This window comes from Haliotis rufescens, unplaced genomic scaffold (genome assembly GCF_023055435.1).
Source record: "Haliotis rufescens isolate VD_foot unplaced genomic scaffold, xgHalRufe1.0.p SCAF_58, whole genome shotgun sequence".
Taxonomy (NCBI): domain Eukaryota; kingdom Metazoa; phylum Mollusca; class Gastropoda; order Lepetellida; family Haliotidae; genus Haliotis; species Haliotis rufescens.
This window is the reverse complement of record NW_025964312.1, coordinates 2392952-2420477: the sequence shown is the minus strand read 5'-3', so window position 1 is coordinate 2420477 and position 27526 is coordinate 2392952. Positions and strand designations below refer to the sequence as shown.

At 43.6% G+C, this 27526-nt stretch overlaps 2 protein-coding genes across 2 annotated transcripts in view; one reads left to right on the top strand and one right to left on the bottom strand.

Moving 5' to 3' along the window:
• Positions 1–17003, top strand: part of LOC124149583 (chordin-like) — a 39858-nt gene extending 22855 nt beyond the window's left edge. Inside the window, exons 8-19 of the mRNA XM_046521266.2 lie at positions 1666–1794; positions 4716–4795; positions 5508–5649; positions 6174–6415; positions 6774–7160; positions 9581–9688; positions 10315–10500; positions 10992–11219; positions 12243–12348; positions 13155–13409; positions 14298–14531; positions 15774–17003. Coding sequence (XP_046377222.2) covers positions 1666–1794; positions 4716–4795; positions 5508–5649; positions 6174–6415; positions 6774–7160; positions 9581–9688; positions 10315–10500; positions 10992–11219; positions 12243–12348; positions 13155–13409; positions 14298–14531; positions 15774–15832 — 2156 coding nt within the window. The 3' untranslated portion in view covers positions 15833–17003. The remainder of the gene's footprint in view (positions 1–1665; positions 1795–4715; positions 4796–5507; positions 5650–6173; positions 6416–6773; positions 7161–9580; positions 9689–10314; positions 10501–10991; positions 11220–12242; positions 12349–13154; positions 13410–14297; positions 14532–15773) is intronic.
• Positions 17004–24136: 7133 nt separating this feature from the next.
• LOC124128159 (uncharacterized protein KIAA1958-like) lies at positions 24137–27226 on the bottom strand. The gene is made up of 3 exons (XM_046491557.2): positions 25870–27226; positions 24947–25211; positions 24137–24438 (listed from the first exon to the last, which is right to left on the bottom strand). The coding sequence occupies exons 1-3, from the start codon at positions 27024–27026 to the stop codon at positions 24214–24216; spliced, it is 1647 nt and encodes a 548-aa protein (XP_046347513.2). The 5' UTR covers positions 27027–27226; the 3' UTR covers positions 24137–24213.
• Positions 27227–27526: the final 300 nt, after the last annotated feature.

Here is a 27526-nt window from a genome sequence, read left to right as displayed (position 1 = left end):
AACCATGTTATGGTTGCTATATCATTTATCATAATTTTGCATATTAATGATCTTTAGCAACAGTTTATCTTGCTAAAAACCCGTGAAGATCCGGGGTAGAATAGGTCTTCAGTAACCCATACTTGCCCTGAAAGGCGACAATGCTTGCCGCAAGAGGCGTCTATTGGGATCGGGTGGTCAGGCTCGCTGACTTGGTTGATGCATGTCATCGTATCCAAATTGCGTGGATCGAAGCTCATGATGTCAATCGCTTGATTATTTACAGACCGCCCTTGCGGCGTTAAATACAAACAAACATATGTCATAGTGTTTATACTCTACCGGTCGGGTAGCCTTGTTGTTTAAGCGTTTTCTCGTCACGCCGAAGACCAAGGTTCGATTCCCCACATGGGTACAATGTGTGAAGCCTATTTTAGGTGTCCTCCGCCGTGATATTGCTGGAATATTGCTAAAAGCGGCGTAAAGCCATACTCACTCACTTCTGTCAGTGGGGAAGTGTTTCCCTTAATCCAGATTCCCGATCTGATTTCCATGTGAAACCGGTTCATTGAATACATTTGCAGTTTGTCTTCCAGGGCCACTAACAAATCTTCCTAATACCGAAAGCAAACACGGTGGGACATGTCATACCCCTACCCCTATTATAATTTGTTTCGTGCAAAGTGTCCTTGGATTGTAAGCGGTATAAAAACATCCCCAACACAGTTAAGTGCCCGTCTGTGTGAGCTTTCTTCGGGTCCAGCTATACTGTGTCAATACTAAATAAACGGGAGACCGGTCGTCCGATCCTTAAGCCCCTTAATAAGAAACTCATCTTCTCTGTGCTACATCTCGGGATGTAATCTGTCACAGGCCTCACTAGACTATGACCCCGTCCCCTCCTTCTGCACCCCTCACCCCTCACTGCCCCCGGAATTACCCCAGATGAATAGACCCTATTCGTTATAATTGTCATTTATGAAAATACTATTTTTCTGTGTTGACACTGTCGAAGCTCGCCACACCACCGATGTTTACTGTTGTAATTAGCCGCAGTCTCGCTATGTACAGACTCCTTGTCGCGCCTCCTTCCTCATATCCGGGCATTCAGTCACGCGTGACGCTTGAATAGAGCGCCACCTTGCGTCAATGGAGGGAGGGTCCGCAACTCCTTGCCAAGCGTACAGCGACTGACTTCCGATGTTGGGAAGAGCTCGCGAAACATTGTGCGAGGGTTGTCAGCGGCGGGGTTTAAAAGGCCAATGCTTGAGTAGAATAAAGCAAAGACAAATTTTACTGGTTCGAAACTGAGAAACGTTAAGAGGCTGTCTGGACTAAGTAATTGAGTTTAATATTCCGTGAACGTTTATGAGCGTGCCGAGGCCGAAATTCTTCATCTAGCTGCGAGACGAGAGGCAGACGTCAAACCGTTGCGACGTCACGACGTAACACAAAGGCCGCTACAACCATGTGCTAATGCGGGTCTCCTCGCACACGCACGATAAATCGTTTAGGATTTACAGGGTAAATACGTTTCTATGAGAACGTATCTAAGATGGCGGTGCTTTCAAGCGGTGTCCATGGTACCTCCCACACGTTAACAAACACCGAAGTCTAAATTTACCTCTTGTTTCTATTCCAGTTTAAGAAACCTTGCTAATTTATACGAATATTTAAATTTTCCAGAGACTTTCGCTGTCGTTATGGGGTCTCCCAAGGCGGAGGGTATTGGAGGAGTTGCCTCCCTTGAATACGACCATCCCCAGCAGCAAGTGAAATACGTCATCTCGTTTGACGGCATCTTTGAAGAGAAAGGTCAGTAGCCGTTACCTTGCAGCCCTCCTATTGAATGTCACACCTGTGTATGACATTAATCCAACACAAATACCTTTCTTTATAAGACAAGGCATACACTTGCACGCCTGCTGTCAACAAACGTGAATATCTCAAGCTCTTATGCAACGTCGAGGCTGCTCTGACGGGGGGTAAAGTGGACAAACTCCGTGCAGCGCTGCATCCATTCATAGTACCAGCGACCCGTGAAGATCCAGGGTAGAATAGGTCTTCAGGAACCATGCTTGCTGTAAAAGGCGACTTTGCTAGTCGTAAGAGGCGACAAACGTGATCGGGTGGTCAGGCTCGCTGACTTGGTTGATGCATGTCATCGATCCCAAATGCGTGGATCGATGCTCATGATGTCAATCACTGGATTGTCTGGTCCAGACTTGATTTTGTTCAGACCGCCGTCATATAGCTGGAATATTGCTGAGTGCAGCGTTAAACAAGAAACAAACAAAACATATTACATGGTATGATTAACTGTATTTATATGAAAGAACCAGGCGTTCTTTAACTTCTTTTGGGCACTTACTAACAAACACAAAAAAATAACACTACAAGCGTCTGGGTATCGTGGGTTCAAATCCAAACCATGTTCCATGGTCTGTCTGCACCAAAACCAAAATGGTAAAAGTGACCAGCGTCACTGTTAAATGTTTTCCACCATTCAACAACATGTGATTTAACTGCTAACCCGTTTTAAGCAGCGTTAACTACAATTCACGACATTACTCTAGCCTTCCAAGTCCCTCACTGACGTGAATAGACTGTCTTTTTTTAGTGGTCAAATGTAACATACTATAAGCAGGACCACTCGTGGTACATGGGGTATTATGTGCCCCACGTTAGGTTTCACACCACGGGCCTCGCTGTGCAGAGTTGCGTCCCCTGGACACGCCAGAAACCTATGGTTGTGGGTTCGAATCCCGGTTCACCCCGATTATGTTTCTAGGTTTGTCAGCACCATACCCGTGCTCGTGGGTTTCACCGAAGTGGTAAACGTCTAAGACCTGCATCACTTCGGGCTTTCCTCCCACATTAAGCTGACACGTCGTGATATAACTGGAATAATGTTAAAAGCGGCGTTAAACCCAACTCACTCACTCACTCACTCACTCACTCACCGACCGGAGCCCGAAGACGAGTGGTATAAAACCTAAGGAGATACAAACAACGAATTTATCTTACCGACATGTTTTAATATGACATTGTAAAATAATTCAAACAAATTCAAAATTGATAGAAATCATCTGTTCTATTGATCTGAGGTTATCTTGCGCTATGTCCATTGACTCGGAAAAGCGTGCTGCTTTTTGCGTGGAAGCGGGGCAGAAGGGATTTATTCTGTCTCTCAGAAATCCACGTGCAGCCTGACATGCTCGTGGCGGGGTATAAGAGATGTATTCTCCCGCTGAGAAATATATTCCCCTACAAAGCGGGTTACACAGTTCTTTATCAAGATCACGTGGACCAATCAGATCTCATCATTCTGACATGGCTGTATGATAATTCGGATAACACTTTCTAAGCAAAGTACAAATTCTGGTACTTTTCTGGATGGAGTCCCATCCGGGGTTCGAACCCACTCTTTCAGTAAGACGCCTGCTTTCCAACATTTAGTCATAGGCCTAACCTACTCAGCCACCGAAGCTTCCACAAATGGAAGTCCGACAACTGGTGGTCTAGATCACATACTTTGTGTACCCCCTGATCAGTGTACATTTGAACGGCATGGGCCCCATGAGGGAACACAATGACTACACAACGCCTTTTCCACACCACGGCAAAGTGTTGTACCATGTTAAGGTGTCCCAGATACCCGTGATCATCGGTTCGACGTCTCCGTGGTCCAGTGGTAGAGCGTTCGCCCGGAGAGCGGAAGGTCCGGGGTTCGATCCCCGGCCGCGTCATACCAAAAGACGTTAAAAGATGGTACTTGTTGTTACCCTGTCTGGCGCTCGGCATTAAGGGGCTAAAACAAGGACTGATCGTCTCGGAATCAGTATACTGTGTCTGAGTGGGGTATTCATGTTAAACTGCAGCATGGTATCTCAGTGTGCTAGCACTATAAATCGGCATCAGTACGGACTAGTACAAGCAGCCACACACGTACATGCACGTCGCTATATAAGTGCAATGATCTTGGACGGGTTGTAAAACCCAATTTCACCTCACCTCATCGGTTCGAATCCCTGCTTAGCGCTGATTATATTTCGAAGTTTGTCAGCACCATACTCGTGTTCGTGCGTTTCACTATAGTAAATGAGGTGCGGTCAGGTAGCCTAGTGGTTGAAGCGTTCGCTCGTCACGCCGAAGACCCGGGTTCGATTCCCGACATGGGTACAATGTGTAAAGCCCATTTCTGGTGTCCCCCGCCGTGATATTGCTGGAATATTGCTAAAAGCGGCCTTAAATCAAACTCACTCATTCACACTCGCACTACAGTGAATGGGTGAGTTGGGAGGAAAGCCCAAAGTGATGGAGGTGTCACACGTTTACCACATTGATGGAACTACGAGCATGGTTGTGGTGCTGACAAACCTAGAAACATAATCGGGGCAAACAGTTCACCAATGTGGTTAAGGGCTATAAGCTATGTCACGTCAGGCTCCCTTCTTCCTTTCTCAGGGCGGTCGGGTAGCCTAGTGGTTAAAGTGTTCGCTCGTCACGCCGAACACTCGGGTTCGATTCCCCACATGGGTACAATGTGTGAAGCCCATTTCTGGTGTCCCCGCCGTGATATTGCTGGAATATTGCTAAAGGTGGCGTAAAACCACACTCGCTCACTCACTTATTGAGCGGACACGCTGTGATACCACGAAAATACCGGTAAACCCAGCTTACCCACTACCGTATACAATATAAAAATAGCCGTAAACTACTGCTGACTTTTCCAGATTTCAACGGCGAGTACTATGTTACTGTGGAGAAAAACAACAAAATCATTCACCAGTCCATGGGCAGAGTCGGTAGAAAGGTAAGCAACCTGTTTTTTACGAGCATAATAATCATGATGATATATACAAATCCGTTAACTAATGTAAACCGATATTGCCCTTTCACATTATATCGATTATCAGAAAGTCACACCCAGCTGGGGTTACCGTATACTCTCATCTCTGTGTTCATCCTTAATATCAGTTGTTTCAAGATGGTTGCTGCTGATCCTCTCGTTACAAAATCCGCCACTACACAAAATATTTTTGAAAAAAATCATCCCAATCGCTGTTTTAATGCTTAAAGGGGCGGTCGGGTAGCTCAGTGGACGTTCGCTCGTCATGCCAAAGACCCGGGTTCTATTCCACACATGGGTACAATGTGTGAAGCTTATTTCTGATGGCCCCTATTTCTCGAATATTGCTAAAAGCGGCGTAAGACCATACTCATTCCCTCACTTAAACCGGAGGGGCGGTCGGGTAGCCTAGCGGTTAAAGCCTTCGCTCGTCACGCCGAAGACCCGGGTTCGATTCCCGACTTGGGTACAATGTCTGACGCCCATTTCTGGTGTCCCCCGCCGTGATATTGCTGGAATATTGCTAAAAGCGGCGTAAAATCAAACTCACTCATTCCCTCACTTTAACCGACGTACAGCAGCTAGTCTGCCATTTCTGTAACAACTGGATCACCAACATATCGCTGTTGCTATCTCCCACCATATTGTTCACATCTCTCGTTGTCTGTTCCCTCAGAGTAATACGCTGACGGGAACATGGAAGATGACCAAAAAGCGGGAATCGAAACAGCTGGCACGTGGCCGTCTCGTGCTCCGTGTGACGTCACGAGGAGGAAATACCGTCAGTGGAAATATCCAACCCAGGTTGACCTGTGAAGGTATGTATAGATCTACTAAAAAACACCAACCATTAACATTAACCTTTCTGTGACCATACTATCGTGGGTCGAACTCGTCTACTTCACACAATTTTGGCATGTCTAGATCAGTCTTCAGCAACCCATGGTTGTCGTCAGAGGCGACCATCGGAATCGGGTGGTCAGGCTAGCTGACTTGGTTGATGCATGTCATCGTATCCAAATTGCGTGGATCGAAATTCATGATGTCAATCACTTGATTGTCTGGTTAAGACTCGATTATTTACAGACCGCCGTCAAACAGGTATAATATTGGTGTGTTGATTGCCTGATTCAGACTCGATTATTTACAGACCGCCGTCAAACAGTTGTAATATTGGTGCGGCGTTTAACAAACAAGATAATCTGGAAGAGACTAGCATGGGTTGCTGAAGAACAATTTTAACACGTGTTCTTACGCGGCTGACTCTGAAGTGGTGGCTTACATAACTTGATGGCTAGTACTTGATGTAGTCAGACATGTAACATGGTTCTAATCTTTGCAGTCTTCCAGTCGTTGATGTCGGGGTTCCAGTCGGTGAAGCATGCCCCTTCACCCGCAGCCGGAACCGCCATCTTGGATGTCCGCGAGCAAGGCTACATTTCCTACAACATCAGAGTTGTCGGCCTTGACAGCAAGGTGGCGCGCATCCGGCTTGTGGGCCCTCCCAACAAGAAGGGAAAGCGGAAGGTCGTGGCCAATCTTCAGAACACCTTCAAAGAGGACATTGACTCTTTCAGTGGATGGGTGAGTACAAATGGTCGAACGTATTGTATCCGAACCGGGTTTCAGATCGGTATCTTAGTTAAAAATAAATATCCTTTTCTCAAAGAGTATGTTTGTTGACATTAAAAAAAATCATTATGGCCGGGATGACCACGTTGCCTGAGTCGCAGTATGGAGTTCTTACAATGTCAGGATCCGCTGATTGTGGGATTTAGATTTTTGTTGTTGTTGTTGTTGTTTAACGCCGCACTCAGCAATATTCCAGCTATATGACGGCGGTATGCATCACTTCGGGCTTTCCTCCCACATTAAGCTGACACGCGCGATATAACTGGAATACTGTTAAACACAACTCACCCACTCACTCTTCTTCTTCTAGGCCAATGGAACGTACAAGAAACTGAAAGCAGACGACATTGATTTGCTTCTCAACAACAAACTGTTCATCAACGTCGTCACCTCTGGTAAGAAGTCCAGCAACCTCCGAGGCCGCGTCACCAGCATCCCCTACCACACCCACTTTCAAGACGTCGGCGTCTACCCTGTCACGCTCGTCCCCGTCACCACCGACAGCGAGGGTGCGGCAGCGCATGCCTGGCTGTCCATGGATGTCGGCTGCAGTCTCCATTATGACGTCATTGTCTCCCAGGCAACCGATGAGACGTTCAGTCTTATGCTGGGTACCTATGGCAACAGTCTGATGAGCACAGCTGTCCTAGGGACGTCAGAGAAACAAGAACCGTGGACCCTCTTCGAGACAAAAATGGTAAATACTTCGCTTCCTGGTGATTCCTGACACTGCTGGGCGCTCGGCTTTCAGGGAATTAAACTAGGACAGGTCTGCTCGGAGTCTGTATATTGTGTCTGAGTGGGGTTTCCATGTTAAAACTGGGACATGGTGTCTCAGTGGGCTAGTGGGGGCACGGGTGGCCCAGTCGTCTAAGGCGCCGCGATTCTCTGTGCAGAGTTGCGTCCCTTGGGCACGCCAGAAACCTATGATTGTGGGTTCGAATCCCGGTTCGTCCCGATCATGTTTCTATTTTTGTCAGAAACCTAACCCGTGCTCTTGGGGTCACTTCGGGCTTTCCTCCCACATTAAGCTGACACGCCGCGATATGACTGGAACACTGTTAAAAGCGGCGTTAAACCCAACTCACTTGCTCAGTAGGCTGGTACTATCAAATCGACAATAGTGCGTACTTTTTACAAGGATGTCCCATCATGCACCTCGCTCAATAAGTGCAATAATCGTGACCACGTTAAACCCCGTTTCACCTCACCTCACCTCACCTCACCTCACCTCACCTCACCTCACCTCACCTCACTTTGTATTACAGACGTCTTTGTGTGATTTTATTGCTAGAAATACTTGGTTGTGGAAAGAAGTTCAGAATTTTATTCGAGTTGCGTCCCTTATGCATATGTGAAACAACGTGTGTTTCACTAAAGTGGCAAAGGCCTAAAGTACTCATGGAAATGAAAAAAACCTGTTTTGCTGGATTTAATAATCGACACAAAGCATTACGTAGATGTAAATACGAAATAACAAAACTGGAAAAGTACTAGTCTGGATTTGCTAGTTTTATCTCAGTGCTCAATACAAAATGTACTTTACAGGAGGTAATATGTAGGCACTTTCAACATTCAAAAATAAAACTAAGTCCAAATTGACATGGCAGAAACAGGCTATAGGCATTATGCAAATTAGCCTGGAAAAAAGTGATCAAAACAACAATAAAAATATCAGCTATGTTTATGTACTTAATAATAATGACATGTAAGTTGTTGTTTGAGAAGGGAATATGTTATTTTTACGTTCTGATAATTTGACGATGATTCACTATCCCACAATGCCCCTCAAAAATCACTAACCACTAACAAATCACATGCACGTGGGTTTCTAGCACCTATTTTCACCTGTCGTCAAGGTGTCATAGGTCATGGGCATTCACCTTGATCTACTAACACCTGGTTATGCTCAGTTTCACAATAGTCTGTTTTGTTCATATTTTTACACACTTTTACGTGTAAAAAGACATAAAAACCTTTGATACGCTGTATTTGTGCCAAGGCCCAATTAGTACTAATTGAGTTGTTTGAATATTAATATATTTTGTATATTAACTGCATTTATTTAAAATCTGAGATCGAAAAAACAGTTCCGTGAGTACTTTAAGGCCTGCATCACTTTGGGATTTCTTGACATCAAGCTGGCAGATGTGGTATGACTGGAATACCATTAAACATGAGGTACTCGGGACCTACTCTGACAATTGGTCGAAAGGAAGTTTGTTTTTTGTTAAACGCCGCACTCAGCAATATTCCAGGTATATGTCGGCGGTCTGTAAATAATCGAGTCTGGACCAGACATTCCAGTGATTGACATCACGAGCATCGATCCACGCAATTGGGAAACGATGACATGAATCAACAAAGTCAGCGAGTCCGACCACCTGATCCCGTTAGTGATGTTGTTTATTCCGTAATTAGGCCACCAGTCCATTATACAAGTATATATACTCACACACATATATATTTGACGGAGACAGACAGTTAGTCGCCTCTTACGACAAGCATAGTCATCTTTTACGGCAAGCATGGGTTGCTGAAAAACACTGTTTGAACCAAGATATTTGAACATTTACAATGGCAAACATGTACGCAGTGTTTTTATTAAATTAATATGTAACGTTTTACCTTTACGACAGAACGAGGGTAGATGGCAATCTATTGAATCATGTTTACGCATGTGTCCTGTTTGCAATATGTGTGTTGAAGATAAATATATCATTTCGTATTGATCTTTAAACATTATACTGAGCTGCGTAAAGTTTATTTGCCAGAATTGTATTGGAAGTTTCCAACTATATATAAATTCAAAAAATTATTGTGTAAAACTCAGAATGAGTTATTAAAACGTCTGCAATATTACGTATATTATGCGTATAAACAAAGACATGAAATCGTAAAATCTATGTAATGTGCTTCACATATTGGCACTGTTTTTCTTGTTTTTGTTTTGTTTGTTTGTTGTTTAACGCCGCACTTAGCAATATTCCAGCTATATGGCGGCGCATTTCTTGTAATTGGGCCAAAGGCTACACACAAATAAACTAATTTGACTTTGACATGAATATCAACTGTATCCAAAGTGACACGTCACGAATCTACCCTTTGTTACTGCAGATGAGTGGCAGCGTCAACAGTGTTCCCGAGGGCCTGTTCCGGGACCTGGACGAGGGGAACGCTTTCTTGCAGGTCAATTCCGGAAGTGACATCATTCTGTCTGGAAATGTGAGTACCTCGTGACATCTCCGATCTCTCAGTATGCCTGAAGCGGCAGTTGCCAATTTCAAGTTCAGGTTTAAATGTAATCTGTACCATCTGTCAAATTGTTATTAAGATGGGGGAACAACCATTTGATATTCGTAGGGATAGGGAGTGCAGGGTCCTTGTTCGAAACGGTTATATTCCTTGAAAGGAGACAACGGTCTTTTGACCCACAATACACCATATTTCAGCATGTCCAGTGTCCGATTTTGTGTGTGTAGAATGTGAGAATAAAAGGTTTTGCTGCATTTTCGGGCACAGATTAATATTTGTCAATGAAATCCAACCTAGAATATGAACTGGTCAGACCCTTCTAATAAGCTGGTGCATTGCTTGATACCACCCAAAAGAAGATAAAGATTACCCGAACACAGATTCACTACATCAATATGAAAGTATCGTGTGTTCTCTTATTTTTTTTAGTAGTATACATAGTAACAGTGTAGGTAGAGGACAGAAAACAGATGTTAACATGATTTTACTCAATCCAAAAAAAATAAATACATATAGACCAGATCAGTATCATGTAGAAATAAATGTATATTAATTATTGTCATTTCGCTACACGAATCCTTCACTATTGCCACTAGGTGACTCTTCCAAACACCTGCTGGCAGTACGCCGGCGACATCGACACCGACATCTTGGTCGACGAACAACGCGAGGACGAAAACGAAGAACTCAAATTCCGTTGCTACTACGAAGGGAAATACTTTGAAAACGGCGACAGCTGGAAGCCTGTTGTGAATGCCACGTGCAACAGGTGCAGTTGCAATGTAAGTAGTATCTAGTGTTCTGGCACCAAGCTCCTCACAGCGTCGATGTAATTGGTATCTAGTGGACTAGACCTAAACTCCTCGCAGCGACGGCCCATTCGCTACAGTGACAGCACCCTGTTGGGCGCTTAACATCTCGAATGGAACCATTAACCGACTGACCGTTACCTTTATCCACTAGTGATTAATTTTGTATGTATATGTGGCATCACGGGTGGCCAATTCCTTAGAGTTGTGCCCCTGGTGTATTCAAAGTTTAAAATGGGTTCGAATCCCAGATTCGCCCCGATTATGTTTCTAGGTTTGTCTGCACCATACCCGTGCTCGTGGGTTTTACCAAAGTGGTAAACGTCTGAGACCTGCATCACTTCGGGCTTTCATCCCACATTAAGCTGACACGCCGCGATATAACTGAAATACTGTTCAAAGCTCTCCAACCCCAATCACATATACTGTTGAACTGAAAATCACTGTTTCTATGTCGTTCACAGAAACGCACAGTCACTTGCCACCACGTGCTATGCCCAGCCGTCACGTGCGCCAACCCCGTGCAGGGAGAGTGCTGCCCTAGGTGCCCGGATGCGACCGAACAAGAGACCCGAGTGGAGAATACCACTTGCGAGCTTGAAGGAGACCACAGACAACATAACATCGGAGACACGTGGCACCCCTTTCTTCCTCTCTCCGGCTTCACCAAATGTGTGCTGTGCAAATGCCTGGTAAGTTTGTAGGTTGTCTTCTTGCATAAAATGGGGGGTTGGGGGGCCCATTCGTCTAAGGCGCCGCGATTCGCTGTGCAGAGTTGCGTCCCTTGGGCAAGCCAGAAACCTTTGATTGTGGGTTCGAATCCCGGTTCGCCCCAATTATGTTTCTAGGTTTGTCAGCACCATACCCGTGCTCGTGGGTTTCACCGAAGTGGTGAACGTCTGAGACCTGCATCACTTCGGGCTTTCCTCCCACATTAAGCTGACACGCCGTGATATAACTGAAATACTGTTAAAAGCGGCGTTAAACCCAACTCACTCACTCACTCTTGCATAAAATAAACAACCCTCCTTTATCCTAAACTTGCTTTCTGAAGATTGCCCACTGCACTAATTCACCACCATTGATTTGCGTCCCTCATTCGTGACAGGATCCGCAGATGACGATTTTAAACCTATATCCGCCCTGATTATCATCCATCATCTTTGCCACATTTAGCTGACACATCGTCACCTAACACTCTCGTTGAAGAAAGGAAGAGCAGCCCCGTGTTAAAGCGTTCGCTCGTCACGCCGATAGCCGGGTTCGATTCCCAGGTGGTACAACATGTGCAACCCATCCCAGGTGTCCCTGGACCGCCTCCGTGGTCTAGAGCGTCCGCCCGGAGAGTGGAAGGTCCGGGTTCGATTCCCGACCGCGTCATACCAAAAGACGTTAAACGATGGTACTTGTTGTTACCCTGTCTGGCGCTCGGCAGGGGTATTCATGTTAAACTGCGGCATGGTATCTCAGTGAGATAGCACTATATATCGGCATCAGCCCGGACTAGTACAAGCAGCCACACAAACACACACGTACATGCACGTCGCTATAAGTGCAATAACCTTGGACGCGACGTTAAACCCCATTTCACCTCACCTCACCGGGTGTCCCTGCTAGGTGATATTGTTGGAATATTGCTGAAAGCCGCGTAAATGCATACTCACTCACGCTGTGATCGTGATATTCACCGTTATATGTGATTTTTTTCTCACTAGCCGGGAGGTGTACCCAAGTGTGACCGACTCCCCTGCCCTAAACTGGATTGCCCTGCAGACGAGCGGGTGCGAACAAATCCCGGTGACTGCTGCCAAGTCTGTGGACGTACGTATATCATGCATGACAGGAATCTACAGCTGGTTGAACACCTTAAAGGAGGTGGTGGTTCCTTGTTAATTGGAGGGGCACGGGTGGCCCAGTCGTCTAAAGCGCCGCGATTCGCTGTGCAGAGTTGCGTCCCTTGGACACGCTAGAAACCTATGATTGTTGGTTCGAATCCCGGTTCGACCCGATTATGGATCTAGGTTTGTCAGCACCATACCCGTGCTCGTGGGTTTCACCAAAGTGGTAAACGTCTGAGACATGCATCACTTCGGGCTTTCCTCCCACATTAAGGTGACACGCCGTGATATAACTGGAATAATGTTAAAAGCGGCGTTAAACCCAACTCACTCACTCCTTGTTACTTGCACTCTGGGCTACTTTGGAGTCCACCCCGCGTCTGTAAGGACCTACTGAACTGAATACCGACCCGTTGAGATCCGGGTGGAGAATAGGTCTTGAGCAGCCCATGCTTGCCCTAACTGACGACTATACTTGTCGTGAGAGGCGACTAATGGGATCGGGTGGTCAGGCTCGCTGACTTGGTTGAAGCATGCCATCGTATCCCAATGGTGAAGATCGATGCTCATGTTGTCCATCCGTGGATTGCCTGGTCCAGGCTCGATTATTTACAGACCGCCGTCATATAGTTGGAATATTGCTGAGTGACAAAACAAATAAACAGTAACAACGCACTCACTATCGTAAAATGTGACGAGGCTCGGGATAATTGACGGTCCCAGCAATTTTGATGTATGTACCGAAAAAATACTTGTATGCTAACACTTGTATGCTTCTCCTTTTTGCAGCCAAGAAGGAACGAGTCGTGATACCGGAAGTGAAACCTCTCAAGGACATCGACATGGTAGGCGCATGCACGTTCATGGACGAGGTGTTTGCCGATGGTTCCCGATGGCACCCGAAGATCGCCCCGTTCGGCTACATGAAGTGCGTGGTGTGCAGGTGTAAGACGGGTGTGTACAACTGCGGACGACAGAAATGTCCCAGGCTCAACTGTAAGAGAAAGATCAGGAAGTCCAACTCCTGTTGTTACAGCTGTGACCGTAAGTATCTCTATACAGTCTGGAAACCTTGCCCGCCATAACGTTCTCACATGTACAAAGGGGCATAACTCCGTTCTCATTAAATGTAATCCGGTATGTGTCAATTCGGACGAGCCCACTTCAAACAGTACCGGTACCGGGGTTGGGATATCAGCCGTTGTGGATGCCGTAATTGGCTGTGAGAGTTGCGTCCCTTGATCGCGCCAGAAACCTATGGTCGTGGGTTCGTATTCCTTTCCGCCTCGATTGTTTCTATGTATGTCAGGCCCTACCCTGCTCGTGCGTTTCACCAAAGTGGTAAACGTGCATCACTTCGGGCTTTCCTCCAACAATATGCTGACACGCCGTGATATAACTGGAATACTGTTGAAACCAGTGTTAAACCCCACTCGCCCCTTTCCGTAACCTGCAAGAAGACTCGCTCCCCTATCGATGAATGTTATGTGCGAAAATACGACAAACCAATCAGAATGCGCGTATGATTTCAAGTTCTTCGTCAAAGAATCCGTCAGAAACAATTTTTGATTTAACATATGTCTTATATCTAAAAATATACCCAAGACAAGTTAAATGTGGTCAATCACACTGTATAATTCCGCATGTCCCGATGTGCTTTAAATTGTATCTAAAATATATATAATATTTGGGGAAATATATGTGAACCATTACGCAACGAGTTGACAATTGTTTTAGGTATGCCCGTTTGCGCTAAGACGGAACCCGGTCGCAAAACTGGCCATGAGAGGGGCACGAGTCGCTATTCGGCTTGCCCCGGAAGAACACGAGTTGCTCAGGAATGACCAAACTCGCTCACCAACAAATATCTGACGAGCGGCAGCTCTTTTAAGGCCAGCCATCTGTTATACAACTGTGCCCTTTGTCTTGTAGCTAACCAGCCTGCTGATGATGAGGAACAACCCAAGGATGAAGGGATGTGTAACTTCGGTGGCCGGACTTACAGGAACGGAGAAAAGTGGCGTCCAAAGACGGCTCCCAAAGGCACCGTGCGCTGCGCCGTGTGTAAATGTAAGAACAGCACATCGAAGTGTAGGATTCGCTGTTCAAAGAAGCGATGCGCAAATGATCCCTTCTTGCGAGACCCGTGCTGTCGAGAGTGTCAAGGTATGTACACTGGGTTCGTGTCCGTGTGCATGTGCCAATCTGAGTCCTAATATACTACTCAAAAGAAGTTAAGGATGACCTGATTCTTTCATATTACAATAGTTAATCTCTCATGCCATGACAGATTAACATTACCAATATGAAAGAATTGGGTGATCCTTAACTTCTTTTGAGTAGTATATATCCATATATCAATGTGTCCATGTGTCTGCCCATCTGTTGTTTGAGTGTCTGCGTGTCCATGTAACCAGATATATCCATGCCTGTTCATGTGTCCATCAGACCGCCTCCGTGATCTAGTGGTAGAGCGTCCACCCGGTTTGATCCCCGGCCGCGTCATACCAAAAGACGTTAAAAGATGGTACTTGTTAATACCCTGTCTGGCGCTCGGCATTAAGGGGCAAAAACAAGGACTGGTCGGCTCGGAGTCAGTATACTGTGTCTGAGTGGGGTATTCATGTTAAACTGCGGCATGGTATCTCAGTGAGCTAGCACTATAAATCGGCATCAGTCCGGACTAGTACAAGCAGCCACACACACACACGTGCATGCACGTCGCTATATAAGTGCAAAAATCTTGGACGCGACGTTAAACCCTATTTCACCCCACTTCACCTCATGTGTCCATCTGTTTGAGTGCCAATGTGAATGTCCCCGACACTGTGTTCAAATATGTCCATGTGTCTATGGATCCATGGATCCGTGTGGCTGTGCACATGTTTGGGCGTATGTCTGTCTGTGTGTCCATGTGGTCCTACATATTTGACTGTCACATTCTGACAGACGTTGTAACAATGATGGTTTATGTAGAATTACATGAAAATGTTTGTATGTTGTTTAACGCTGCACTCGGGTATATTCCATCTATACTACTCAAAAGAAGTTAAGGATCAGCAGATTCCTTCAAAATACTATTGTTAATCTGTGATGGCATGAGAGATTAACTATAGTAATAGAACAGAATTGGGTGATCCTTAACTTCTTTTGAGTAGTATATATGACGGCAGTCTGTAAATAATCGAGTCTGGACCTGACGATCCAGTGAGTGATGTCATGAGCATCGATCTACGCAATTGGGATACAATGACATGCATCAACCAAGTCAGCGAGCATGACAACCCGATCCCGTTAGCTGCCTCTTTTTGACAAGCATGGGTTGCTGAAGACCTGTTCTAACCAAGTTCTTTACGGGCAGATTTTCATGAAGGCGTGGTCTAAATAACATTATATTTATATTTTCAGCACAAAAAAATCGGAGAAAAGGGAACAGTCGTGAAAAATCCTCAAGTAAAGAAAACTGATTGACGAACTCTGCGGTTGTGAATGTGATCCCAAGGTCCGATGTTGTGTGTGGGCGAATGTTTCTTCAGGATGAAAACATGTTTGCGTGAAAGAAGTACCTAAACCATGTGATACGTTCAAAATGGCGAACACTGCTATTCCGTCTTGTTCAGGGACTTCCAAGACCTGGGTTGATGATGGGCCATCATGTAGACATTGTCGTGAGGACACTGACAACTTGGCTGTGTTGTGTTGCCCGTCATTTGGTGAACGAAAATGGGACGTTTTGATATTGGTTACCATTCACGTTACGAGAACTTGTTTCATGGTCTTTCTTTACAAAGGCCTTATTTTCGTGTTGGGACGAGAGATGTGATTAGTGCTATATTCACATGAATTAACGCATCACCTTATTAGTGCTATTGTTTTAAGGTGTTTGTGTTACATTTTAAGAGAGTGACTTATAAACTATACCACGTCACGTGTGAACCGACGTCATCGAACTTAACAGACTTTTTCACGGCAGGCCATGCGCCGCACGTGATTGTGACGTCATACCCCAAGTGCTTCCAGCAACCAAAGACTGTTGCTCGTCACGTGATACATCAAGTGGTATTTTTAGTTCAGAAACTTTTAGTATATGTTTATGTTCACATCACGACAGTTATATTCGATTTCATATTGAACTTTACTTTAAAGACCCCATTCAAAATTTTCACTTTCAACATTTAGATGTTTCTGCATTTACAGTGAAACTAGTTTTAAGTTTATACCTAAACATTTTCAAAAAACGTGATGTTGTATGCATTTGTCACTTTGTGCATCGTCTTGTGTTCTATGTTTTGTCATAAATGTTCTGTATATTGTCATAAATGTTCTGTGTATTGTCATCTAGATTAGTCGTGTACTTCATTGTTATTTAATTATTTAATATTGGCATACATCTTTATGTGCAATGCAGTTAAATAAGCACACGATTCTAAGTGTTTTAAGCGTTAGGACTAGGCTATCTGTATGTTTATACATAGAAGCTCATATACCTCTAAACTATACGCAGCTGTACATATATCATTCGTTCTGGTCATTTCACGGCTTTCACACACAGTTAGCTATTACCATTGTTGTAAATAATCCCTAAGACCGAAGGTGCTGTATTTGAATTCCGTGTTACATAAAGACATCGAAATCGAATTTAGTGTTGTTATTATTCATACGTCTGGGACCCCGTGAAGATTCCGGGGTAGAATAGGTCTTCAGCAACCCATGCTTGCCGTAAAAGGCGACTAACGGGATCGGGTGGTCAGGCTCGCTGACTTGGTTGATGCATGTCATCGATCCCATTTGCGTGGATCGACGCTCATGATTTCAATCACTGGATTGTCTGGTCCAGACTCGTTTATTTACAGACCGCCGTCATATAGCTGGAATATTGCTGAGTGCGGCGTAAAACAACAAAACCAACCAATCATACGCCTGGGCATGACTTGGTTTATAACAGAACTGAGGCAGTCTGTTTTTCAATATTAATTATAATATAACATAAACAATATGAGATGCACTCATATTTCACCTACCCTGACGTATTCCGACGCATATTTGTTATCACTTTTTAAAACAATGTTTCAATTATTATTTTATTTGTTTGCCTGGGGTGGGATGTAGGGTGAAATTTGTTTGTTTGCTATAAGCTTATATAAGAGATTATTTACATTTTGTTTAGAGTTAGTAAGCTGCGGCGTTTTGGTGCTATTTTTAATGCACGTAACTGATGCTCCGAGAGGGAACTCAACAATCTGTTCCCATGGAGATCCGCACCCAATCGTTCTTGACGGACTCGTACCCACACGTTGGATAACCTGTACCCAGTCGTACCTAATCAACTCGATGACTGGTACCCCCAAAATGCGAATCCGTACCCAATGCAAATATATAAGATTTCAAAATTAAACAGTTGTATTTTCTGTTCTGCTCGGCATTGTTTTATATGCATTCGATGCAATAATTTTGTTACGAATCGATTCCCGGATTGAAGCAATGTTGACCCATAAATATGTACGTAAAAGAATTTAGTGTGAAACCAACAAATGGTATACCATCAACAATTGTATTACAAAATTAACTTGATGTACAAATTAATACAAATTACTGCACAGCTATTACAATGGCAATACACAACAGAGTGGTGCGACAATATTCAATTGCAGTATAAAATGTGAGAGCAGTGGAAATGACAAGAATAATATAAAAAGCTTCCGATATAGGCATGGGCTTGGATACCAGGTTAAAAGTAATCTTCACACAAGCTGGTCTTGATGTAATGTCAGATGAAATGTGAGATGTGTCACTAGAACATCACAGGATATTTTAGGCTTAACATCCATCGATGTTATTCCGGAAGTTTACAGATAATTCGAGCATCTAAATATAATAACTTCCTCGCCACTGCTTTTTACTACATTCCTGACAATGCAATTGAACTTCTACCGAATCTCGTCAGAAGCAATGTAATACAGTTACAATCATTGTTTAACAATAAATGACGCTGCCATATAACAATATAACTTCAAAGAATGTTTATGCAATGGTCGGATGAATTGTATCTGAAACTATTACTTTATCAGAAGATCCGGGGTAGAATAGGTCTTCAGCAACCCATGCTTGCCGTTAAAGGCGACTCTGGTTGTCGTAAGAGGCGACTAACGGGATCGGGTAGTCAGGCTCGCTGACTTGGTTGAAGCATGTCATCGATCCCAATTGCGTGGATTGATGCTTATGATATGAATCACTGGAATGTCTGGGGGCGGGGGCGGGGGCGGGGGCGGGGGCGGGGGCGGGGCGGGCGGGCACGGGGGCCCCAGTCGTCTAAGGCGCCGCGATTCGCTGTGCAGAGTTGCGTCCCTTGGGCACGCCAGAAACCTATGATTGTGGGTTCAAATCCCGGTTCGCCCCGATTATGTTTCTAAATTTGTCAGCGCCATACCCGTGCTCGTGGGTTTCACCGAAGCGGTAAACGTCTGAGACCTGCATCACTTCGGGCTTTCCTCCCACATTAAGCTGACACGCCGCGATATAACTGAAATAATGTTAAAAGTGGCGTTAAACCCAAATCGCTCACTCACTCACAATTTACATAGGTGTCATGTCGCTTTGCTCAGCTGAGACAGCACACGTGACAACTATTCTAAAGATGTCCACTGGTCTTTAAAATATTCCCTGAGTTAGATAACAATGAGCAATCAATCAACGTATTATCGGTTAATCCTTTGAGCAAAGTATGTTGTTTTTACATCGGTACTTCACGCCCATATACGGGTGTATCCCGTCTGCTTTAGTAAACACTTAATTTTGACAAATCCACTTTTTAACAAAATCTACGTATTTTCGGTTAATCCTTTGATCGGATATTTTTTTGGCAACTCACCTGACCATTCCCCTCTTGATGTGCTTCAACATACATATTTCGTAACATGTAATAAATTCAAATTCACCGCATCAGACCTTGATTTATAACCCAATCTTAGATTGTAAAAACCGCACACAAAGAAAATATGTGTTTCAACAGTTTGAACTGATGGTGAGTTATTTTTATGGCGCTTCGTTTGCTTCTGAATGTAAGGGAGACAAATCTTGTTGTCTTGTCTGCAATTTCCTCGCGATCAGATCCGTGACACAACTCGCCTTTAAAGTTCTGTCGGAAATAGAAATAAATTCAATTTAAGAATTTTCTACTGACACTGAATATTGTACTGACACTCAATTTAATACTTAAGTTCTATTTTCCAATAATGGAAATAACTAGTAAACAAAGTTATTACTACCTGTGGTATGGTAAACAGTCACTTAAGGGTAAACAGTCACTTAACGGTAAACAGTCACTTAGAAAAAAGGAACACATTAACACCAAATCTAGTCTGGAAGATCGAAAACCCGTGAAGATCCGGGGTAGAATAGGTCTTCAGCAACCCATGATTGTCGTAAAAGACGACTATGCTTGCCGTAAGAGGCGACTAACGGGATCGGGTGGCCAAGCTCGCTGACTTGGTTGATGCATGTCATCGTATCCCAATTACGTGGATCGATGCGCATGATGTCAATCACTGGATTGTCAGATCCAGACTCGATTATTTACAGACCGCCGTCATATATCTGGAATATTGCTGAGTCCGGCGTTGAACAACAAACAATCAAACAATCAAACAATCAAACAATCAAACAGAAAAAATAATGAAACAAACTAAAAGAATATGTAAATTAGACGATGGAAAAAGAAAACTAACTGGTACAAGTATGGTTAGGTGGCAAGACGGTATCAAAATTGTGAATTATATTCATCTTCAAAACTGAATATTTTAAAGGCAGGAAATAATTACACTTTTCGTGAACACCTGGTGCACGAGATCACTGATTTTCAGTTATCCATTCCCATAAGTTTCGAATGGAATCTGTTTCGTCGGATAATCGAGACTGGTTATTCTCTGGCGTTGCGTTTACTATTTGCATTAACTATGTATAAGATATATACTCTTCAAAACAAGTAGGGGATCATGAAATATAAATTGTATTATCGGTCGCCAGAAGAAAGATGCGCTTTGGGAAAAAAATGCAAGGGATAGAACACAGGAACACAGCAAATGTAAAAATGATCCGGTACACATACACATATAAAACTTAAAAACCCTAAGGTCAATTTAACATAGTCTATTTCAGGATTTAAAACCATTTCAAATACAACCAATCAAATGACAGTTGACCTAATTACTACGTATCCTTTTGCAAATACTACGGAATACACTTACATATCAAATATAACAAAGGCTAAATTTGGTCCAATTCAGTTTGTATTCATAGGATTAAGAGCCATTTCACATTCAACAAATCAAATTAAATCATACATTCGATACAAAAGAGCGCTTGCTTCGTGTTGGAAAACCGTGTGCGAAATACGCTGCAGTCGGAAAGCGCACGTTAAATCTTCTATATCAGTCAGTCAGTGTTGGAAAAGCGCGACAATGCGACATTTCATCAAAATGTCGCGTTGTCCCATTGTCGCGCTTGAAATAATTACTGCAAATTTTAATATTTTGACAAAGCGCGACAATGCGACATTTCTTCAAAACGTCGAGTTGTCGCGCTTTCAGTAGTCACTGCTCTTTTTTAAAAAATTTCACAAAACATGATGATCTATGGGTATAGATGAATGCGCCCACTGAACTATCTCAGTCACAACATTTACAAATGCGAATACATACGCATATATTTTAATTTGTAAAGGACAAGCGGTCACGTGAGCACATTTAACCCAACCACCCCCGCATTCCTCAATGAACTCGGCCAGAGCACGTGTTACATTTACATGTTTGAACTAATGGTCTGTCGGATCGCAATTTGGTTGGGTGAGTGAGTGAGTTGGGTTTAACGCCGCTTTTAACAGTATTCCAGTTATATCGCGGCATGTCAGCTTAATGTGGGAGGAAAGCCCGAAGTGATGCAGGTCTAAGACGTTTACCACTTCGGTGAAACCCACGAGCACGGGTATGGTGCTGACAAACCTATAAACATAATCGGGGTGAACCGGGATTCGAACCCACAATCATAGGTTTCTGGCGTGCCCAAGGGACGCAACCCTGCACAGCGAATCGCGGCGCCTTAGACGACTGGGCCACCCGTGCCCCCCGCAATTTGGTTGGAATATTGCTGATAAAGGTGTGAAACATCAGTCTGTTTACAACAAACTTTATGAAATTACCTATCCGTTGACGCTTCGAATAGCTAAAAAAATTCTTCAAAATATTGAATGCCGCATACATTATATTTCTATCGACCAACATCTAATTTTGTGCAAATTGCACAAGACCGATACAAACTTCAAAGAGAAATGATCTATTGACAACTGACACAAGAACGCTGCTATGCCAGATTAGTGCTCCTGTAGGCTGGAGGCATAGCGTGACCATCACGTATGACACTACAATTTCTACAATGTAGCATAACAGAGGCAAAGAATTGCCGGAAACAGCCGAGATGTAATGAGAGCAATACCGGAAGTAGCATTCAGCCATTTTCTGTAGACTGCCTTGAAAGTAAATGATGTATTCAGATCTCTGCACGCTAGGACGGAAATTGCTGATAGTTCACCGTATTTGACCGTAGTGACCGTATTTGTTGTTGATAATGAATTTAGGGAAATATTTTGTATCTATTCTGTCCTTGGTTGTCCCAATGACAGCTTTGAACGTTCTATTTTGAAATGTGCCATGACGCTATTTCTAAATCAGCCATGCACACAAGGAAACTTCCTTTCAATCAGCCATCGCGTAAGTATAATAAGGGTCACATGATGTATACAATGAAGAGCAAACGAAACTGCTAAAATAACGTTACTTTACTCGAGTGAGTTAGTGAGTTAGTGAGTTAGTGAGTTGGTTTTAACGCCGCTTTTAACAGTATTACAGTTATATCGCGGCGTGTCAGCTTAATGTGGGAGGAAAGCCCGAAGTGATGCAGGTCTCAGACGTTTACCACTTCGGTGAAACCCACGAGCACGGGTATGGTGCTGACAAACCTAGAAACATAATCGGGTCGAACCGGGATTTGAACCCACAATCATAAGTTTCTGGCGTGCCTTAGGGACGCAACTCTGCATAGTAAATCGCGGCGCCTTAGACGAATGGGCCACCCGTGCCCTCGTATTTTATTCGAACTATTGTTCTCAATTCAACCAACCCGGACAAACAACAGAAAACTTTAATTCCGTGTCAAGTGACTTTATTCGCTAAAATTGGAAATGATCACAAGATACATATCGGTATAAAAACAGCGCAATATTCGCCAGTGTATATAAGGAGTCCAGAAATCAACAGTAATCATAATATACCACATCAACACAAAAGACTCAAGTTTCAACATGACGGGCGGTCGGATAGCCTAGTGGTTAAAGCGTTCGCTTGTCGCGCCGCAGACCCGGGTTCGATTCCCGACATGGGTACATTGTGTGAAGCCCATTTCTGATGTCCCCAACCGAGATATTGCTGGAATATTGCTAAAAGCGGCGCAAAACCATACTCACTCATTTCAACATGACAACGCAATGCACCCGCCGAGGCATTTGCTTTGCATGGGAATTTTCTTTTTACAAACACCAGTGGCGTCACTAGCCTTGATCCATATGATCTCAGAACCACGCCAGTCACCGACACTAACATCTGACTGTAAGATACATGCATGTACCAGGTGCCATCCATGCTTTGTGGTTCAGAACCATACTCGTCACTGACGACATTTGTCTTGCAGCAAGACTGCCAACACCTGACAACAGAAAATGTTCATAACCATAACGCACAGGACAAACATAAAATAAACAGACCGCACTGTAACGGCGACACCACAAGGAGAGATTGAACTACCCGGGCTTTACAATTCCTATATATACCCCACACGGTGGCGCCCTCTGCCGTGAATAACCTCCCTTTATATCTGGCTTTACCTTCAAGAGAAATCAATTTCAGTCTAATTCACTCTGTTCAACCGAATGAAATTTCATTTCTCTTCCAAAACCTCGTCAAGCCAGATATAAACAAACACACATGTGGCTTCCCCTGTGGCACACGCCGAGGCATTTACTCTGCATGAGAAACAAAGAAAGGGAATACAGGAAAACAACCTATATTACAAACCCAATGATTTGGACACACTTAATCTTGCTTTAACACTGTCTTTGATATACCCATCTTTGGCATTCTCGCTCTTCCAGCGCCCGTGTCTCTTAAAAAGACGGTCAGGTACACCATTGTTTGCTGCCGCTGTAGTACCACCCGACCTCAAACTGTGGAGGCCATATCTTGACACATCACTGACAAAAGGTGACAAAGTTGGACGAAGTATTTCACGGAGTCTTGTATAAGTCAGTGGCTTGTTATCTTTCCTCAGCACATATTTACCATTAACAGGACTTAGTGCTCTGAACACATATTCCTGGGAATCCTCGACAATCTCTGCCTTCGTTAAATAACGTTGTAAGTGCATAACAGGACATAGCAGTGAATCGGATACACCTATGACTACCCATGCACCATCTCGGTACACGTCCGTCTTGGACTGTTCAATAAATATAGACATTTAAAACAAAGTTACGTGAACTTTAATGACAGTTGGGTGGACGCAGTCATTTTGCTGACACTCCAATAGTTTGAGTATGGGTACTAAATCGTCCCATAGTCTTCCTTGAAAGGTTCCCCTCCCATAGTTAAACAAGAGCGGTCGCCCTCCCATAGTACAGCATGATTTTTGCAAAATTATGTTGTGATACATGCTCGGGAGAAGATACAGGAAATGCGTCCTATACTCTTCACTAACTTCAACAAAATATAACAAGATTATGTCACTGTTGACCCAACGTTTATTCTCAGAATGTTAGAGACAAAACAACGCCATCCCTAAGAACCAATTTGAGATCGCGTCCATTCCTCGAAGCTGTGTCATCATTTGTCTCTTTGGTACTGGTCAAAGTTGATGCAGTGGATGCCGTTGACGTAGATCTGATTACTGTCGACTCAGTTGGGGATGCAGGTTTACTTGATTTCCTCTGAATGATGTTGTCAACACGGGCTTCCATCTCCGCAGATGTCCTCTACGTTTAAATGATAAATTAATGCATTTCAGTTATGGAAATGATCTGGTTTGTTTAATCCGTGTAATAAACGATATTCATCCATATTTGGCCCCATCCAAAACATTTTCCTTTCATTAACGACCACCCCTTATACTTAAGTGAGTGAGTGCGTATGGTTTTACGCCGCTTTTAGCAATATTCCAGCAATATCACGGCGGGAGACACCAGAAATGGGCTTCACACATTGTACCCATGTCGGGAATCGAACCCGGGCCTTCGGCGTGACGAGCGAACGATTTAACCACTAGGCTACCCGACCGCACCCCCTTATACTTGAACTAAATACTAGATTTTTCATTGTCATGTTTTAGATGTCACACATATACGAAAAAGTTTTCATTTTCAAAGTGACCCCCACACAACTGAGCTTTCCGTTCGATAACTTGGGAGCGTATTAGTAACATTAGTAGTATTTTGCGGACAAGCATATAATACAAACCAGCGCAAATGTATAAAAAAAACATACCTTGTAGCTTCGTATTGCCACAGACTTGTGCCCTGTCCTCTCAGCGATAAGCTGTTCGTCTAGGCCAGAGTCATACAGACGTGTTGCAGTGGTGGCCCTCAAGGAGTGGTTGGAATAAAAACCACTAAAACCTGCCACTTTACACAGTCTTCCGATAGTGCCTCTTAAAGGATGTAATCCAATCGGAATGTCAGCATACCATGTATTTTCTCTCACAAATTTCAAGGGCCTCAAGTAAAATGCGTTGCATTTTCCGTCTTTAGGTCTGAAAATAACATTAAAAAAAAAATGTATATATACACACATGTATTTTCAATGTCTAAACACGATCAAGTAAAAGTCAGTAATGACAATGTCCCGCGCACAGGGGCGTGAAGTTCATTTTGTTAACGTCATTAAACTTAATGACGTCCCAATATAGTATGACATCATAGTGAAATATTGTTCACGTTTACCATCGATGGCTGAAATATGCATTGCTTCAACTTTGTTAAGTCACGTGTACACCATTGGGATCAAATATAATTGGTTGGTCATGCCACTTTCAGCAATATTTCAGTTATATCGCGGCGGCCTATTAATAAATATAAATGGGGAAAAAATATAGAGCAGTTCTGGACCAGACAGCTAGTGGCTGACGGCATGAGCAACGATCTACGAAGGCTCGACAACAACCAGAACACATTACATGACCACTTCCCCCACTCCTATTATGTCGCCTTTTAGGACAGCCAGGGTATACCGAGGACCCATTCTACCCCGGAAATTGCGTCACTAAATTGTAATGAAGTCATAATAATAGGTGACGTGTTATGAACACTTGAGTTGAAAATTCCAAGACAGTTAAATCAACTTGCCAATATACTCTTAAAAATAACTTCACTGATATCACTGATATACTGTCAAATTCATTGATAACTTACCTGAGTGACATGTACTTTTCATAAAGCCGAACAAGGCACCTCTCTGGACGTTCCAAGTTCTGGCCCACTTTGACGCATTTTCGTTCACACTGTCGATGTTTTAAGCCACCTCTGTTTGTTTTGGACACATCTTCCATGTATTTTAGACCTTTCAACCCATCAGCACCTACTGTTATTTCGAACTGTGAATTCGGGCCCGTTCTAAGATATCGGTGCTCATCACCAGCCCTCAGAGCACAATTGAGGCCAATTAAATACACCATTGTATCTAATAGCTGTTGGGGGGTACTCTCCCCCAGCATCCCCTTCTCCCACAACATGTCTTCCTGGTCCACACGGATCACTTCAGCCTGCCTTTTCTCTATCCCGATTCCCTGTCTTGCCAAATATTTCATTCTCGCATCTAGCACGGACCTTAATCCTTGAAACATCGGAGATTCGAAAAAATTCAGTTGACTGCCGTTTCTTCTGATATAATATTGTAGGGATGAGACAATTTCATAAAGAGTATTTCCGCGATATTCCTCGCCCTTCTGATTTCTGACCTCAATCATAAAATACATCAATGTTTTATTTAACTCCCTTTCCTCCTGAGCCAGTGACACAATGTCAGGGTTCAATACCATGTCCTCTGTTCTGCCCCTCTTACGCCGTTCCTTCACCCACCCTTGAAACAAGCGAACTGCCCACATACTCTTGTTTTCAGTATTCGAGGAGTATGCTGAATCACACAACTTCTTAATGTCAATATCAGATGTTGGCTTGGCAAACCTTGCTGAACTTGAATCTATGCTTTGTTCAGAAGCGCCACGTGATTGAGGTATTTCTGATGAAGCTAATGGCGAGCGAGTGTTACAAGGTAGCCTATCAAGAAGGTTAGATTCAATTGCTTGGCTTGCTTTGTACAGGTCAGTGTCGGAACCTGAGGAAAACCCTTCGAGATCAATCAACTCACATTTACCAACATCAAAGTTTGGAAGTTCATTTGAATCCAAATTTAGTAAAGTTTCAAAATCTGAATTAACGTCCAGCTCAAAAGTGTTCGTGAAACTATTTTGTGTGACAAATAAATCGTTGTCGGAATCATTCGCAGTCATGCTGACAACCCTGCCGAGTCGAACGTCGTTCATCGAAAATCGAAAAATATCATGTTGCATGTGCAGTTATACAGACAACACTCCCATAGTTTTGCACGTTTATTGGTGTGTTTTAGCGACTTGGTTTGTCATGACCATGTACAACTAGAACACACCTCCGTTAGTTTGGCACGTGGATATCACTTGAAGATTAGTTTGAGGCATCAACTTGATCGAACTTTGTTTTAAGTAGGAGAAAGTCCTCAATCTCGCCATTATTTTCGCACGTGAAACTTGTTCTCGGCCTAACGGCCTCGAACAAGCTTCACGTGCGAAAATAATGGCGAGATTTCGGACATTCTCCTATACATAATGTTCAAAAAACATGATATCTGAACGTGCAATGTGCAATAATTCAACTGATCGAAGAAAACCTGCAAAAGCAACTAAAATCATTGCAGCAACTCTGCTGTCTGTTAATCATTTCTCACTTTCTAGAGACGATACCATACAACTAATTATAAGTTGCGATATTGTTATCGGTTCCTTTTTGTGTACTGGTTTAGACAATCTCCGCTTAC

Coding starts and splice junctions, on each gene's coding strand:
- LOC124128159 (XM_046491557.2), bottom strand. CDS start 27,026: ATGCAACATGATATTTTTCGATTTTCGATGAACGACGTTCGACTCGGC. Junction 25,212..25,869: donor GAAAAGTACATGTCACTCAG/GTAAGTTATCAA, acceptor TGTTATTTTCAG/ACCTAAAGACGGAAAATGCA. Junction 24,439..24,946: donor TGGCAATACGAAGCTACAAG/GTATGTTTTTTT, acceptor ATTTAAACGTAG/AGGACATCTGCGGAGATGGA.